General features: G+C 39.4%; 1 protein-coding gene across 2 annotated transcripts in view; it reads right to left on the reverse strand.

Moving 5' to 3' along the window:
* Positions 1-12,929, reverse strand: part of COP13 (Proteasome component (PCI) domain protein) — a 60,435-nt gene extending 47,506 nt beyond the window's left edge. For both annotated transcript variants that reach the window (XM_088846788.1, XM_011626713.3), the window contains exons 1-2: positions 12,891-12,929; positions 8,798-8,961 (exon numbers count right to left, since the gene is read on the reverse strand). In XM_088846788.1, coding sequence (XP_088702914.1) covers positions 8,798-8,934 — 137 coding nt within the window. In that variant the 5' untranslated portion in view covers positions 8,935-8,961; positions 12,891-12,929. The remainder of the gene's footprint in view (positions 1-8,797; positions 8,962-12,890) is intronic.
* Positions 12,930-16,285: the final 3,356 nt, after the last annotated feature.

Raw genomic sequence — 16,285 nt, forward strand, 5'->3', positions numbered from 1 at the left:
TACTCCATCAATGTTCTATTCCACAGGATCTCAGATAACCTTCTTTTTAAAACTACCTTTGTTTACGGACCTAACTGCCCAATGGCTCGCCAAGATCTTTGTCCTAAACTCCAATAGGAAATGCTTCCCCCCCCCCCCCCCAATACCCCATTGCTTTAGGGAGGAGATTTCAATGTTGTTAGATGGGTTAAAGATGTCCAAGCTCAACTAAATACTTTCTTAGAATGGGGAGTCGTTGCCTAGGTTTTCCCAAGAACAGATCTGAGTCTGCGCAGAGAGAAGGAGGTGGTGGAGCCTTGGGTAGGATCATCTCTCATAGGTCCTATAGTAGAGATCTACACGAAAGGAACCTTACGGTTTCTTCTCCTTTTTTCAATTGGGAGGTAATTTATAACCTTTACCCTCGGCCTCCACTCCCCCGCTTTGATCGTCGCCCATCCTCTGCAACTTACCTTAAGAGGTTGCCTATAGATTCTTATGCACAGGTCGTTGCATCCAAAACCCCTACCAACCCTGCTCCTTCTCCCCCACCCCCCGTCAGAGGTCCCGATAGCCTCATCCTTCCCTGCTCACCCTCTGATTATAAAAACTTTGAAATCAGTCTCTCGCCCTCTCTCAAACCATTTAGAAGCTGCGCTTATTATTTACTTCGTTCCTCAGCGTAATGACATTAGGGGCATTGAAAAATGGGCACAGAAACTATGGGGGGGAACTTAATATTACCTGCAGAACCATCTCTAGGGGAGGTATCCTTTTCTCCTTCCCATCTCCGAACTTGGCCCAGGAAGTAGTCAGCAGCAACTCCAAATTTACCTTCAAAAGGGCAAAGTTGTTCCTGCGTACTTAGTCCCCCAAGGAAGGGTCTGCGACACCTCTAAATATTGGGTTACTTTTAACGACATCCCTCTTCATACTTGGTCTCTTGTCATCTTCAAGAAACTAGCCCAAGCGCGTGGCCAACTGATATCCATTAACTGAAATCACTGGAGGTCCTTCCCATGGGGTCGATGTAAGTGTTGCTCGAGACCACTAACCCTTCCTTCATTCCTCCTACGATCTGGATCAAGGTAGATGATTCCTTCTTTCCTATTACTGTTAGATGGTCATTGGCTTCGTGGAAGCGTCCTACAACAAAGAAGAAGGCCTTGCCGGAACAGTGGATTAAGGTCACCAAGAAATCCAAGTCCCGGTCATCTTTACCGAACCCCTCCAAGAGAACGCGTGTTCCTCAAGCAAGATATGTGTGGCTAGACGATGAAAACAACACATGTGCCCAAATAGGTGTACCACTAGTTTCAGCTTCATCTGTGGATACACTTATACAGGAGTCGGATACCCATGTCAAAGCCGCCTCTTTTAAGGATCTTCCTCAAGATACTGACATAAATGTCGCCACCCGCTCCCCCAAATCCCAAGACTCCTTGGCCACGCGTCCTAGCAACAAGCTCCTCACCGTTTTATCTGCCTTCGGGTACGATAACCCAGTTGCCCCAGCCGCCTGAGCCACCATCAACAGTCAGACACGTGTGCCCCCTAGCCTCCACTCGCTGCCATCGGGACTGCCTTCCGTCTCGAGTCCCCCTCTTCTTCCCCCGAGTGACAACCCCCTCGATCTCCCCTCTGTCCTTGGCCCAGAGAGGTCCTGTAACCCTAGCGGTCTTGTCTCCCCCATCTAACACAGAGACGGTACTCATGACAGGAGAGTGCTCTCTTTTAGTTCCCAATCTTCCCTCTCCCCAAGAGCCGTTGAAGCATTCCTCTCATCCCGTCCCCTCTGCGACTGTAACATCAGTGGTGAATCCAAGCAATAAGGTGCTACCTTTCGAGACCATCTCAACAGGAAAATTTAGGTACGAGACTCTGTCTGAGGATCACCCCATTTTATTGGAATTCCCCCCCCCCCCCCAGCAAACCCACTCTCGATTTGCTAGCCTGCTCCTTGCACCTTCCTACTTTTCCCCTTGCCTTCTTCTCCCCCACCCTCCCAAACATGGACTGGTCCCACTACCCACTTGGCATTCTAATGGCCCCCACTTTTACTCCCTCGACGCTGGACCTGGAGGCTATTGCCGCGCTCTTAGCCCATTACCTCCCTCTTTATCCTGCTCTCACTCATATCTGTCGGGTCAGCACTTCGCTCCTCTCTTTCTTCCGTACTCATGGACACCCCCTCATTCCTCGCACAACTTTTCCCCATTTCGAACTGCCTCTACCACAAATCCACATTGTTCTCAACCCCTCCTTCATAGTGGGCCATCTCATAGAAACAGGGGCCTTCGCGTCCAATGATCCACTACCTCTCTACCTTCCCCTACACCCTTCTAACCTTACACCACCTCACCCTTCTCCTAATGATCCCGGTATTATCTTCGTCTTCAATATCTCCCAATCCAACTACCAGGGACCCCCGTTCCACCCCCCTTCCCTGCATAGTCCTCCTGCCCCTCCACCGTTTGGATTGCCCATGTGCCTCCCTGCTTCCTTTCAGCTTCGCTTCCCTCAGCCAGGTTTTGAAGGCCACACCCGTTAGGCCATTCTTCCTGTGTCAGAGAACTTGCAGGAGGCTTCATCGTCGAGAGAGGAGTTGTCTAAACAAGGCAGCCATGTCGAGCACAACCCAAATCTCATCAAAGAAAAAGTTAAGTATTTCTTCAGACTTATGGGATTTCAATTGGAGGACACAGACCATCAACTTCTCCTTTCTCTTGATTCTACCACGGGGTATACATCGCAGCGAAGGAAAAAAAGTTATACAGAGCTACTTAACCTCTTTTCCTCTATTAACCCTAGACAATTCTACCCCTCGGATTTGTCGACTGAGCCCCCTTGTCCATTCGAAGGTCCTCGGCCAAGAGGTCCTCCAGATTGGCTGCAACAACCTCCTCCTCTATTCCAAGATAAGATCATTATCATATCATGGAATATAAGGGGCCTTGGACAACCTCTAAATAGAAAGCCGTTAGAGAGCTCTGTGCCAAGTTCAAACCTTCCATATTGGTGCTCTTAGAAACCAAAAGACCGAAGCTTGACCTACTCTCTATCAGAAGTGTTTGGGGTAGATCCCCCTGTCAATGGATCTCTCGCCTAGCATTAGGGGCCTCTGGAGGAATATGGGTAGTTTGGAACCCTACTAAACACTCTCTAATCTCCTATCATATCAGTGATTTCACGGTCACCGCCATCCTGTCCAGAAACTCAGATAACCTAGAATGGAAGTTCACTGCTGTCTATGGTCCTAACCGGTCTTCTTTGAGACCTAGCTTATGGGAAGAACTTGACGACATAGCTATCCTACCTCATCCGATTTGGTGCTTGGGTGAAGATTTCAATGTTACCAAATGGTCTTTTGAAAGAAACTCCTCGAATACTATTTCCAAGAGCATGATAGAGTTCTCAGATCTCATATCCAAACACGAGCTGATTGAGATCCCTCTCCTAAGGAATCAATTCACGTGATCGGATCAAGGGGCCCAACCCAGTCTATCTAAATTGGACCACTTCCTGGTCTCTCCTACTTGGGAAGAATCCTTACCAAGGTTGCATACCTTAACTCTCCCAAAACCCACCTCAGACCACTGCCCAATTTTACTTAATACCCAGCCTGTCCCTAGGGGACCCAAACCTTTTCGATTTGAACTAGCCTGGATTTAGGAGGAGGACCTCGCTTCCCTCATCCCTTTATGGTGGCAATCATCCTCTAACCAAGTCACAAGAAGGTCTGGGTTCAGACTACAATCCTGAAGTCGTCTCTTAAATCTTGGAGCTCTTCACTACAAGGTAACTTCACAACCTCCAAAAAAACACAACAGGATATCATACAGAACCTTGACAGGTTGAGGAGTCCAGACCCCACTCACCTGCAAAGGCCGACCTCCGACAATCAACTAAACTGGAGTACCTTTCCACACTCAAAAAGGAAGAGCTTTATTGCTATCAAAGGTCCAAAGTCTCTTGGCTTAAGTCAGGGGACCTAAATACCAAGTTCTCCCATAGAGTTGCGAATAGAAGACGCCGTGCTAACTTGATTCAGACCATCAAAGTTGGCGAATCGTTATTTGATTCTGCTCCAGCAGTTGAAGATGCCATCATTTCCCACTTCAAGAACCTTTACTCAGCTCAAAACCTACCTAGACACACCATGGGAGACTTAGTATTCAAAACCCTCCCCACCCATAGAGCAGACTAGCTAGAACGATCTTTTTCTGAGGAAGAAATTGAGAAGGCGGTGAAAGACCTGGCCTCATACAAGGTGCCTGGTCCAGACGGTTTCCCCATGGCATTCTTCAAAACATTCTGGACCACCTTAAGGAAGATTTCAATCTGTTCTTTGAGGAATTCCATAGGCGTGGAAAACTTAATAAGGCCTTGAATGCAACCTTCTTAGTGATGGTGCCAAAGTTAGAAGGAGCACAAGATATTAAAGGCTTTCGTCATATCAGCCTCCTCAATTCGTCATACAAGATCCTTTCCAAAGTCATGGCTTTCACGATCAAAAAGGTCCTCAATTTGGTCATATCCCCATCTCAGTCAGCGTTCATAAAGAACAAACAAATACTGGATGGAGTCCTCGTAACTCACGAATGTATTCACTCCCGCTTTACACAAAAAAAGCAAGGACTTATCTTCAAATCGACTGGGAAAAGGCGCATGACCACGTCGATTTTACAATTCTAGAACAAACCCTATCCAGAATGGGATTCGGCGATGAGAGGTTGCTACTCTACTCCTTATATCTTTGTCTTAGTTAACGGTTCTTCTAAGGGCTTCTTCCCTTCGTACAGGGGTCTAAGACAAGGAGACCCCCTCTCCCCTTTCCTTTTGACCATAGTGGGAGAGGTCTTCAGCTAATCAATCTCAAGGATATTCCAGGCTGGTTTACTTTCTGGATTCAAAACAAGTAGAACAAGCCCAAGTGTGTCACACTTGCAATATGCAGATGACACCTTGGAATTCCTTGATGCAAATAAGATCAAAGTCCAGAACCTAAAAATCTTCCTTCCTTGCTTTGAGTTGGCCACCGGCCTTAACGTCAATATGGCAAAATCTAAAATGATTGGAGTTGGTCTTAATCCCTCCCTAACCAGGAACTTTATCCCGGATTGGGAGTGCGCAGTGGAAGAAATCCCAACCTTCTACCTATGGCTGCCCCTCGATCTTGGAAAACCCAATAAGCAGTTGTGGGCCCATGTCATTGATAAAATAGACAGAACACTGGCAGGTTGGAAAGGCCAGTATTTGTCTATGGCTGGCAGAAGTACTCTCATCAAAGCTTCCCTTGACAATACCCCGACTTACTTCATGTCGCTCTTTCAAATTCCAACTTCAGTCTCTAGAAGGATAGAACAGCTTATGAGGAATTTCTCATGGTCGGGTACAGCAGAAACATAAAAATTCCACTTAGTATCTAGGAACAAGATCTGCACACATAAGAAGGGAGGTTTGCGTATAAGAGACCTAAGGAATCAGAATTGGGCACTTTTGGGGAAATAGTGGTAGAGGCTAGCAAATATGAGAACCAACTTTGGACGCTCCTCACAAATGTGGCTACCAGAGACCAACTACTACTCCACAAGATCAGGTATCTGGAAAACTCTAGTATCCATCCTCCCCCGGTTCAGATCTAATATTCGCTTTCATGCAAGAGGAGGAAATAGAGTGAGATTTTGGGAGGATTTGTGGATTTGCTGTTCACCACTAAAAGATAGATTCCCCCTCCTTTTTGCCATCTCCAACTGTAAAGAGTCAATGATAGTGAACGAAATGACTCTCTCTAGCAACAGTAGGACGTGGAACCCATCTTTTAGAAGGTCTCTGTCTGATGAAGAACTCCTTCAATTTGCTACACTCAGCTCTGAACTCCATGGAGTTTTCTTACCACAGTCAAGGACGGACTCCATGATTTGGACCCCATCACCCTCAAGGAGGTTCACAATAGCCTCCTTCTATAGGGTCTTGGTAGATGGGACAAACATAGTTGACCTATCAAATAGAGCATGGGAGTCTATAGCCCCACCCAGGACTCAGCTCTTTCAGTGGTTAGCGACTCTGGGTAGGCCCCTAACCATAAACAGCCTTCAGAAAAGAGGACTTCAATTCCCTGACAGATGAATAATGTGCCTTAAAGAAGAAGAAACAGTATCACATCTATTATTACACCGCGACTTCGCATACTCAATTTGGAGTCTACTCATTCAATTATTTAGACTTTCGTGGGTTCTTCCACCTTCAATCCAAGCTTTGTTAACACAGACCTTTGAGGACAGGTTTAGGAAATCGGGGAAAATTCTATGGAAAGCCTCTGTTGTTGCTACCCTTTGGCACATATGGGGGGAAATGAACTCTAGGATCTGTCGAGGAGTTAAGAATACTTTCCAGACCACGTTCCAAAAAATAACGTCCTCTGTTATTTTTTGGGCATCCCACCATAAACTTTTTGTGGGTATCTCTACCTCTTCCTTTATGCGTGAATGGGAAAATCTCCTTAACTTCAGTCATCGCAAGAGTCTAAGTACCCCTCAATGGACTCCTCCTTCAGAGGATCAATTAAAGCTCAACTTCGATGGAAGCTCTCTGGGAAGCCCTGGTTCGGCAGGCGTAGGGGGGGTGTATAGAAATCATGAAGGACGAGTCCTTCTCACCTATTCAGAATACATAGGAATTAACGACTCACATACAGCAGAAGCCAAAGCCCTACTAATTGGAATCAAGTATTTTAACCACTCTTGGGGAAAAATACTACAGATTGAAGGAGATGCCAAAAACATTATTAACTAGGGTTCTGGGATAAGTGATCCACCTTGGTATTTGAGACATATTTTTGATGAAATTGGACACTTATGCAGGGACTTGGAAGTCACCTGGAAGCACACTCGAAGGACCGCAAATGCACTCGCTAAAGAAGCTGCCCGGCAACACACCTAAATGGAAGCAGTCAGTATGGGTGAAAGGGCAAAATTATAAGCCACCACGCACTTCTCTTTCGTCTGATTCGTAATAGTTCGTGTAAAGGGCAAATACTATAAGCCCTACTTGGTTGTCCTTTTGTCTGCTTTTGTAACTGAGATTCTATGATTTCCTTTTATCCGCTTTTGTAACTGGGCATATCTATAAGCCCCTCTCAGTGGTTGTGTCTGTCCAGTCTGGTCCTCCACTCAGGGACCATGACAAAGATGAGGTTCACGCGTGGTGGACCTCACTGTACCGATGTAACTCCTTTTATTTAATATTAAGTCAACTTCTATCAAAAAAAAAATGTGGGCTGCCTCTATAATTTTCCTACTTTTATGAAGTTAACATTTTCTAAAAAAAAATCTACATTTAATAAAGATTCAAAATTTCTATTTTATTTATTCATTCTAGAAACTCCAAGAAAGTAGTTAAAGGGACCTCGAACTTGTTTTCATTAGTTGTGTGGAGAATTGCATTAAAGGGCGATAGACCGAGTCCATTGTTAGAGGAGGGTTGTCCAAAACAACCACTCGAATAATATAGGAGACCTAGATAATTGTACACAATAGATGGAGTCCAAAATTCAAGTTTGCAAATAATGTAAAAATTTAAATCTTTTAACACTTATCAATTTTGGCATGGACCTGAGGGATTGGTGCACAATTCTTGAAAGGTAGGAATCTTGATTCCAAATCAATGAAACAACGATTTTAACAATATAGGAATCACGATTCTAGCTTTGTCAGATAGCGATTCTAGTTGGCATTCATCGGGTGGATAATGTGCGATTCCAAAAAGGTAGGAAACTCGATTCCACAATGATGGCATACCAATTCCAACACAATAGAAAACACAATTGCTATTTTATTGGGTCATGTTACTGATATGGTGGAATCACACTATAGGTGGTTTGCATTATACGGACGATGATTCCAAACATAGGAATCATCTGACACCCACGATTCTGTGATTCTGAATCAATCCTAGAATGATTCAGAATCACAGGCATTTCCAACAACTATATTCCCGCATATTTGGTGGAGGAAGAACCAGGATGCTAATCGGCTCGCATGCAAGGGGCCCAAACTTCTACAACCCACACATAACAATGAAGAACACCCTTTCCACTCTTTTCTTTGTCTCTAACTCTTACTATCCTCACACTTTATGCTCTCTCTCTCTCTCTCTCTCTCTCTCTCTCTCTCTCTCTCTCTCTCTCTCTCTCCATATTACTTAGTTATCTAAAGTTTGCCTTCACGTCCTCTTGTCTTTTATGTGATCACTTTTTGTTTGAGCACCCTACTTGTGGGATGCCAAAACTCACATCTTGTGATATTTGTAGAACTTCGGTTATTATTAATATAAAATCTCACTTTCTCTAAAGTCTGCCTTTACATCCTCGTGTCTTTTATGTGATTGCAACCTTTGCACAAGCCCAACTTGTGGGATGCCGAAACTCACATCTCGTGAAATTTTGTAAAACTTATATTATTATGAATAAATAATGTCGACAAACACATCATTAGATATGCACAATCCAACAAATAAAGCAGGAACATGGCCAAGAGAAGAGCTTTCTTAGGTAAAGTTTCACAAAATAATAATTTATAATGAAGAGTGTTGCTGGGTAAAGTGGCTCTCCTCGTACATATGACGACTGAAATTCCATCTATTCTCTCTTAATTTAGTTTCACTTTAACCTAAAATTGGGCATTCATGTAGCTCCAATCGCAATCAAGTCCCTGCATTGTGATCAGATGAACCAGAAAGACCATCCTAAGACCATAAAAGACTAAGAAGCTAAGAAACTCCACTTCGTTCATAAAGCAAAATTTTCTCAGATACTTACAGTTGAAGCAGCACATCTTCAATGCTATCAAGAGGAGGAAATTGAGTTCTAATGTCTTCTTCATTAGCCGATGCATTAGCTCTCCCCTCTTGGTGCTCCCTGGATTCATAATCTGGATTCGCAGCACCACTGCCCATGGTTGCAGATTAATAGAAATAGAAGCCCTGAAGAGAAAGTGTGCAAGAGCGCAAAGCTTGAGTGAGTACCAAAATAAGAAAAACTGTCACAGAGAAAACGAGTATGAAAACATTAAGTGGACTTTTATAGTTTGAAAAAGATAACCCAATACCCCGAAATAACAAAAATGCTATTCAAATTGTGTTAACACAAACAGCACAAAAACACAACGCCACGACATCCCTAATTTGTCTTGTCAGGGAACAATCTGAAACATTGAATGTCAATCCATATCACCGTATCTAAAAACCCTAAAATCTGTATCCATCAATCTCCAATACTGCACTCAGTTCACATGGTATAGTAACCATGGATCACGTACCTACTGGTGAGAGGAGAAGGTAGTGAGAGAACCTTGGGTGTCTTTGAATATTGGCCAAATACATAGTCTAAACTGGATTACCAGACCGATTCACCGATCATGCTAGTATGCAAAATTAAAAAAATAACAAAAATATCTAAAAAATAAAGAAAAAGGGCTGAAAAATGAAAATTATGCAAAATATGAAAAAATCAAGCACATGAATAAAATGTGAGCCTATTATTCACAATATCTTTTAGTATATTTAAATTTTTAAATCTCTTTCATGGTGGGATTTTACTATTTTAAAAAATCAGCATAACAAGTTACATAAAAAATTTAAAAAGAAAATATCCCTGATATCAGAGGCCACATCCAACTATCCCTAAATCAAAAATATCCCTACTATAAAGTAATAGAGTAATGATCCTATGATACCCTCCCACACCCATGTGAGTAAGACCCCAAAAGATCACCAATAAATTTGGCACAGATCTCTAGAAAAGTTATCACATGGATGTGGGACTTAAATTTTCTAAAGATATGTGCCAAATTTAATGGTGATCATTTGGGATCCTACACACATGGGTGTGTGAGGGTCTCATAGGATCATTACTCAAAGTAATAATACAAACCTCAAAGTTCATTCAATCATTTAAAAGAACAAAGGCTAACAGAAAGTCTTGCTCAGAGGAAATGGTAATGACTTTTTGATAGAGAGACTACAAAAAAGAAGAACATATAAAAACTTAATTAACCCGCAAATAAAGGCATGTAAAAACCTAAGAAAAGCATTTTCACGTGGAAATAACTATGAAAAGGCACTTCCATATAATGGATACCGGATAGAGATTCAATGATCACAAATCAAGAGATTCAAGGCTCTTCAAAATATTTCTTGCAAAACCAAAAAAAAAAATTGAATCTTCATTTTTTCTTTTTTTCTTTTTTTCTTTTTGTAACAATAAATCAAGCAATCAAAAAGCGGTTGAATACACTTACCTAGGCTTCAAATGATGACGGGTTCATGGCTGGATTCACTGAAGAAAAGTGCCGGAGAAAAGCCCTAGGGACTGTGGAGTTTTGGTAGAGAGAGAAAATTCCAAGTGCTCTCCATCTCTCTTTCTCTCTCTAAATAACGTTTTTAAAATAAAAGTTTTGCAAGGTCAAAGGGCCGTCCATCTTAAAGATCGACATCGTGTAAAGCGTCCCGGATAAAAATTCCATACGGACGGTAACATAAAACTCCCTATGCATGAAAAATCCACAGTTTCTATGAGGGAAATTTGTTTCATGCAGCGGGGACAGCATTTCTACATTTGCAGATCATGAGGTATAAAGCACCCATCATAAAGATGAGGGCAAATAGGTGGTCCATCTAAAAAATATTGAAACTAACGGTCCAAAAGTTTTCTTAATAGAATTATTATTCCTAATTTTCAAAAATTATTTATTTTTTCATATTTGTGATCTCCATGTTAGAGATTACATGTCCTTAAGATGGCGTTTGATAGCTTTCACTGTAGTCTCCCTAGGAATCACCCCTGCTGCTGACTTTCTTGGATTATGGGATCCAGGTGAAATTGGTAGGTGAAAGCTGAAAACCCTATTTGATAAATTGTGGTGCTGATAATTTCAAATGTTTGGCAATAGGAAGGCTGGAAACTGCCTATATTTCTGTCTATTTTGTATTTCATTGATATGATGTGCGAAATGCAATTTTTTAATAACATGTTGTAATTAAATAAGGTTCCTTTCATTCATCCAATATAATACCAAACATGTATATAGATTCAAAGAATATTTTATTGTGCTTGAAGATTTCATAAAAGTGTGAACAAGTATTTCGATCCAAAAAAACATATTTACAAAACTTGTAGGAGGCCCAAAAATGAACAATTCAGGACAAATTTCATAGAGAATGGATGAGAAAAAGAGAGTTGGGGACAAGTTTCAGAGAAAATGGAGTGAAAGACATTGCATAGAAAATGGAGGGACCGGGGGAGGGTGGGAGGGAGTGAATTGGATGAGTGAGCGAGTGAATTGGATGAGTGAGTGAGTGATAGGAACAAATTTCATAGAAAATGGAATGAGACAAATTTCAGGGAAGGAGGCAGGAAGTGACAGATACCATTGCACTTCAAAATTAGATAAGACACATTTCTGCATTTCTTTCTTATTTTCTTTCTAGTCTAGCTTATAAGCCCAAATTCATGCCACATAAAACCATCAACTCCAATCAAAGCAGCCTCTGATGCATAACAGCAAGAAGAAACAAACAACAATCTAATTGCAACACATAACACCAATGTAGAGCAATAAATATCAAGAGAATATCATAAACCAATTTACAAACTTGTAAAGTAATTACATGCTCAAATTACACAAGAAATCTAAGGTGCTCCTTTTATAGACAAAAACCATTTCAAGCATTTGTTTTATAGCAAAACAAATGAACAAATATGACCCAAACATAGTGGTAATATGCTAGAAATAACCAGCAGAAGATAAAAGACTCCTTCCAATTGCATCGCATTAACAAAGACAACCAATCTCTCACTGTCTTTTATATCACCCACACTTGGACCACTTCTCTCTGTCTCTTATCTCCTTTTATTGACTCGCAATTACACAACTCCTTTACTAAACCCAACAACAAATCTTCTGCAACTACAGAGAGAGGTGAGCCATGACTCTTTCTCTAGCCTCAACTCTTACATGAAAGCCCTTTCTTAAACACTTCGAGTCTTTGAGAATTGATCATCACATATTTGCTCCCTCAATTTACCGTGACCAAAAGATCAGCAGCCAACAAGTGAACAATAAATAGGCTCATTTTTTAAATTCTCACCAAAAGTCGTCAAAAATTACTAAATTCTAAGAATGAGTTATTATTCTAAGAGTAAGTTATTTTTCATACTGTTGAGTTCATCAAAGGCTACCAACCCAAAAAAGGGCAACAGAACTGTAAGTTAATACAAACTAATCCCATTAGAAATCCATCAGTTGAGATCAAAAGATAGCATCTTGAGCTTTAAACTAGCATTGTATACTGCATAGAACCTTGAATGAACAATACTAATTTCTACATAAATACAAAGATATAAGGCTGAAAAAAAAAATTATTTTTTCTTTGCAACTAATCAGTGATTTAAAAACATTATTTTTATAGTTTGACAATCCATTTGCCATTATTTTGATAAATCAAAGTGAACAAGACTGATTTAAAACTGCAATCAAAGAAAAAAATTAATTTTCACTCACCACTCTAGGGTTTCCATAAATTTCAGGTACTAAATGCTCACTTTGATTGACCTTTATTTTGATAATTCATGAAACAAAAACATTTATTTTATAATTTTCCATAAATTAACCTGATTCGTTTTAATATTTTTGTATAGGAGAATCAAAATTTCGAGGCATAATTTTATTCACAATTTTGTTGAAATAAAATTTTATTTACCTTTTAAAAACTGTAAATCAGGTTAGGGTTTGTAGCAAATCAATCAGAGTGAAAAATATGCCAAAACAGGGTTAAGGTTTGCAGCAGATTAATCAAAGTGAACCCTTTTTAAAAACAGTAAATCAAAGAAAAAAAAATTGATGCTCACTCACCACTCTAGCGTTCCAATAGATTTCTGTGAGCTCCTGGCTAGCGTGGTTCCCCTTTCTTGAGATAGAAAACGAAGAAGCCTCTCGGGTTTTGATGGGCTAAAGTCGGAACGAAATTATGGGAGGAAGTTGCCGCTTAGTTATCAAAGGTAGAAACGAGTCACCTTAAAAATTATTTTTTAAATGGGTGCCTTATTTCTAGATGAGTCACTATTTTAAAATCTATTTTTGGTAATCCAAAAATCCATTTTAGAAATAGATTTTTAAGAGGTGATTCATTTCTACATGGACTTGTAGAAACGGTATTCTTCAATGAGTTGATGGACTCAGATGTAGAAATACAAAACCGTTAATAATTTATTTTTGGAATATAATTTATTTTAACTTTTAATGAAATATATAATTTTTAACTTGGACATTATTATTCTATACAAAAAAACTATAAATAATATTTTTTGAATAAAATATTTCAACAAGTTGATTTTCTTTAGAGGACTTAAACCCGGTATTGGTGGACAGTGTAGATCTCCAAACCCGCATAGTAATTCAAATTTCCTTTTTAAAACCTTCTCCTCTTTAATTCAATTCAACATAAATGCCTTCGGAAAATTAAAAAATGACAAAATAAATTATTCTTAAAAGTGAGTAGTAAAGGGCATAATAGGTAAACATTGGACTGGCCATTTGGAATTGGACAAAATAGACTGCCTGGTTCAATATGTGAAACCGAAACCGAAACCGAAACTGAAACTGAAACTGGCTTCCAATTCAAACTAGCAGATCCAATATGATTCTTACAATATTAGAATGACATGAGAGGTTCCCCAACGAAAAACACGAGTGGTATTATGCCAAAGTATTTTCCCGTAACAAGCATAAGATTGTTTTTAAGGGTTTTGAAATTTACGAAACCTAGCTATGGAATTTAAGAATGACCCAACGAAATTTAACCCCTAAGTCCTCTGAGACAAAAAAAAAAATTACTAGTTTAATTAAAAAGCAAATAAATACAACATAAACTTAACGAAGACGAAACAACCATTAACGAGAATAGCAATATTTATATACACATTGATTTGGAAAAATTTGTCTACAACAAAAAACCTAAAAAATCTAAATTTTAATATTTTATATTTAAAACAAAAAAGACAATAAAATGGTATAATAGACTTGCGGCTTCAAATTGGGCAATATGATGGCCAAAATCATCTCCGAAAGTTGCCCAAAAACTATGGCTAGGGTTGAGGTATTTTTCAATAGAGGGAGAGGGTAAGAAAATTGCCAATAGTTTTTTTCTCACTCTAAAAAATGGTTTCTAAAGTCCCATACCCTATCCATTTTAAACAAAATAATAAGATACCCTATGAAATGAAAATGACAAGGAAAAACACCCAAAAAGTGATACCAAAAAATAAAAAATAAAAAATAAAAAAATAAGGGAATGTAGTTTTTCTTAACATCATTGGACCGAATAGTTTGGCCAATAACCAGTGGACCGGTCTCTCTCTCTCTCTCCCTCTCCCTCCCTCACTCTCATATTAATAGATCCAGAGAAGATGTTTTTACAAAAGAAGCTTCTATGACAACAATTTCCAGATATTGTCCAAACAGCATACACCCATCTTCCTGCCAATTCTAAGATGTGTCTATTCCAAGAGATCATCACCCTAGCACAAAGCGATCATATAATATGACTTAAAAAAAATGACAAATACTGGTTTTTTATTTTATTTTTATATTTATTTGTTTGAATGCTTCAATTTCAATACAATATAGAGTATGGAAACTTGACAGACATTATTATTAGGAAAAATATATCCATATCTCTTATTTTTAAGTTTCATATCTCCATAGATCTAATATTTCAAAACATATATTAGGCCATAGAAATCCTAGGTTTTATATATTATAACCTCTTAAACTAACTTTTACCACTTTAATTCTATTTTTCTAACCAAAACAATTTATAAAATGATAAACATTTTAAACATGTCATCTCTCTCTTCCCCAAACGTATCCATCTTTCTCTGTAACCTATCATTTATCTCTCATCCCCGCCACAAACTTTTATTTCTCTCCTCTGTATATTACCCCAACACTCTCTCTCTCTTTGTATTTCCTCTCTCTCATTGTTTGATGCTATGTGAAATCCTAGTTTACTAAGTTTTTATAGGAAGGTTGGATAGGATTTAAAAGGTTCAATGATGAATTGATGATTGATTGAGGTTTGAAGGTTCAGCCATACAGAATTAGAAGTTCGGTTAATAAATATTGTCAAGATCATTCAAAAATTTCATGCTTTGTGAAGCCCAATAGGATTTTAGTATCTATTGAAAAATAAATAAAAAAATAAAAAATAAAAATAGTAGGATTTAAAGTTTATCAATGGAATGTCAAAACCTAAATTTGGTGGAACATAGAAAATTGCAAGGCCCCTAAGAATGTAGATCCCAATGTTATTCCTCAAAACATAAGGTCCGCATTGGCAAAAGGGGACTGTATGGGTACAATACATTTCACAACTTAATATAGACACAAAGGGAAATATGGAGAGAGAGAGAGGGGTTATGGGGAGAGAGAGTGATAAAGAGGGATTGGAAGAGAGAGAGTGAGAGAGGGGTTAGGGGAGAGAGTGAGAGAGAGAGGGGTTGGAGGATAGAGAGTGAGAGAGCGAGGGGTTGGGAGGGGGAGAAAGAGGGGGCAGAGAGAGAGAGAGGAGTTTGGAAAGAAAGTGAGAGACATAGAGAGATAAAGAGGGGGTAATATGAAGAGAGAGGGGGCCATATAGACACAGAGAGAGGGCCATATAGAGAGAGAAAGAGAGAGAAGGGGTTTAGGGAGTGATGGGAGAGATAGAGAAAGAGAGAAGAGAGAGAGAGAGGGGTAATACAAAGGAAGTGGAGGGATTTGGGTAATACATGAAGGAGATAGAGAAGGGACTTGGGAAGAGAAAGAGGGAGAAGTTTGGGGATGAGAGAAAAAATATAGGTTTATGAATATTTGTTATTTTATAATTTGTTTGAGTTAAAAAAATAAAATCAAAGTATTAAAACTTGTATAGGGGTTAAAAGATATAAAACCTAGAATTTCTATGGCCTAATATATGTTTTGAAATATTCGGTGATATATAAAATTTAAAAATGGGCCATATGAAGATATTTTCCCTTATTATTATTCTTATTATTTTATTCCTTTAGATTTTGTGACTGGTTTAATTGGTTAACCGGTTGGTACTGATTGGTCCAATCGGACCTATGCCCTCGTCTGTTTGGCAAACGGTCTGGTCCTTAAAATAATGATTTAAAGACTTATTTTCATGTCCCTATGGAAACAGTTTCAACAATTCCACCTACACCGATAGAAGCACAATTCCCTTGAAAAGTATTTCTACATTTTCT

The sequence above is a fragment of the Amborella trichopoda genome, chromosome 9, assembly GCF_054954075.1.
Source record: "Amborella trichopoda isolate Santa Cruz 75 chromosome 9, AtrichopodaSantaCruz75HAP2 v2.0, whole genome shotgun sequence".
Taxonomy (NCBI): Eukaryota; Viridiplantae; Streptophyta; class Magnoliopsida; order Amborellales; family Amborellaceae; genus Amborella; species Amborella trichopoda.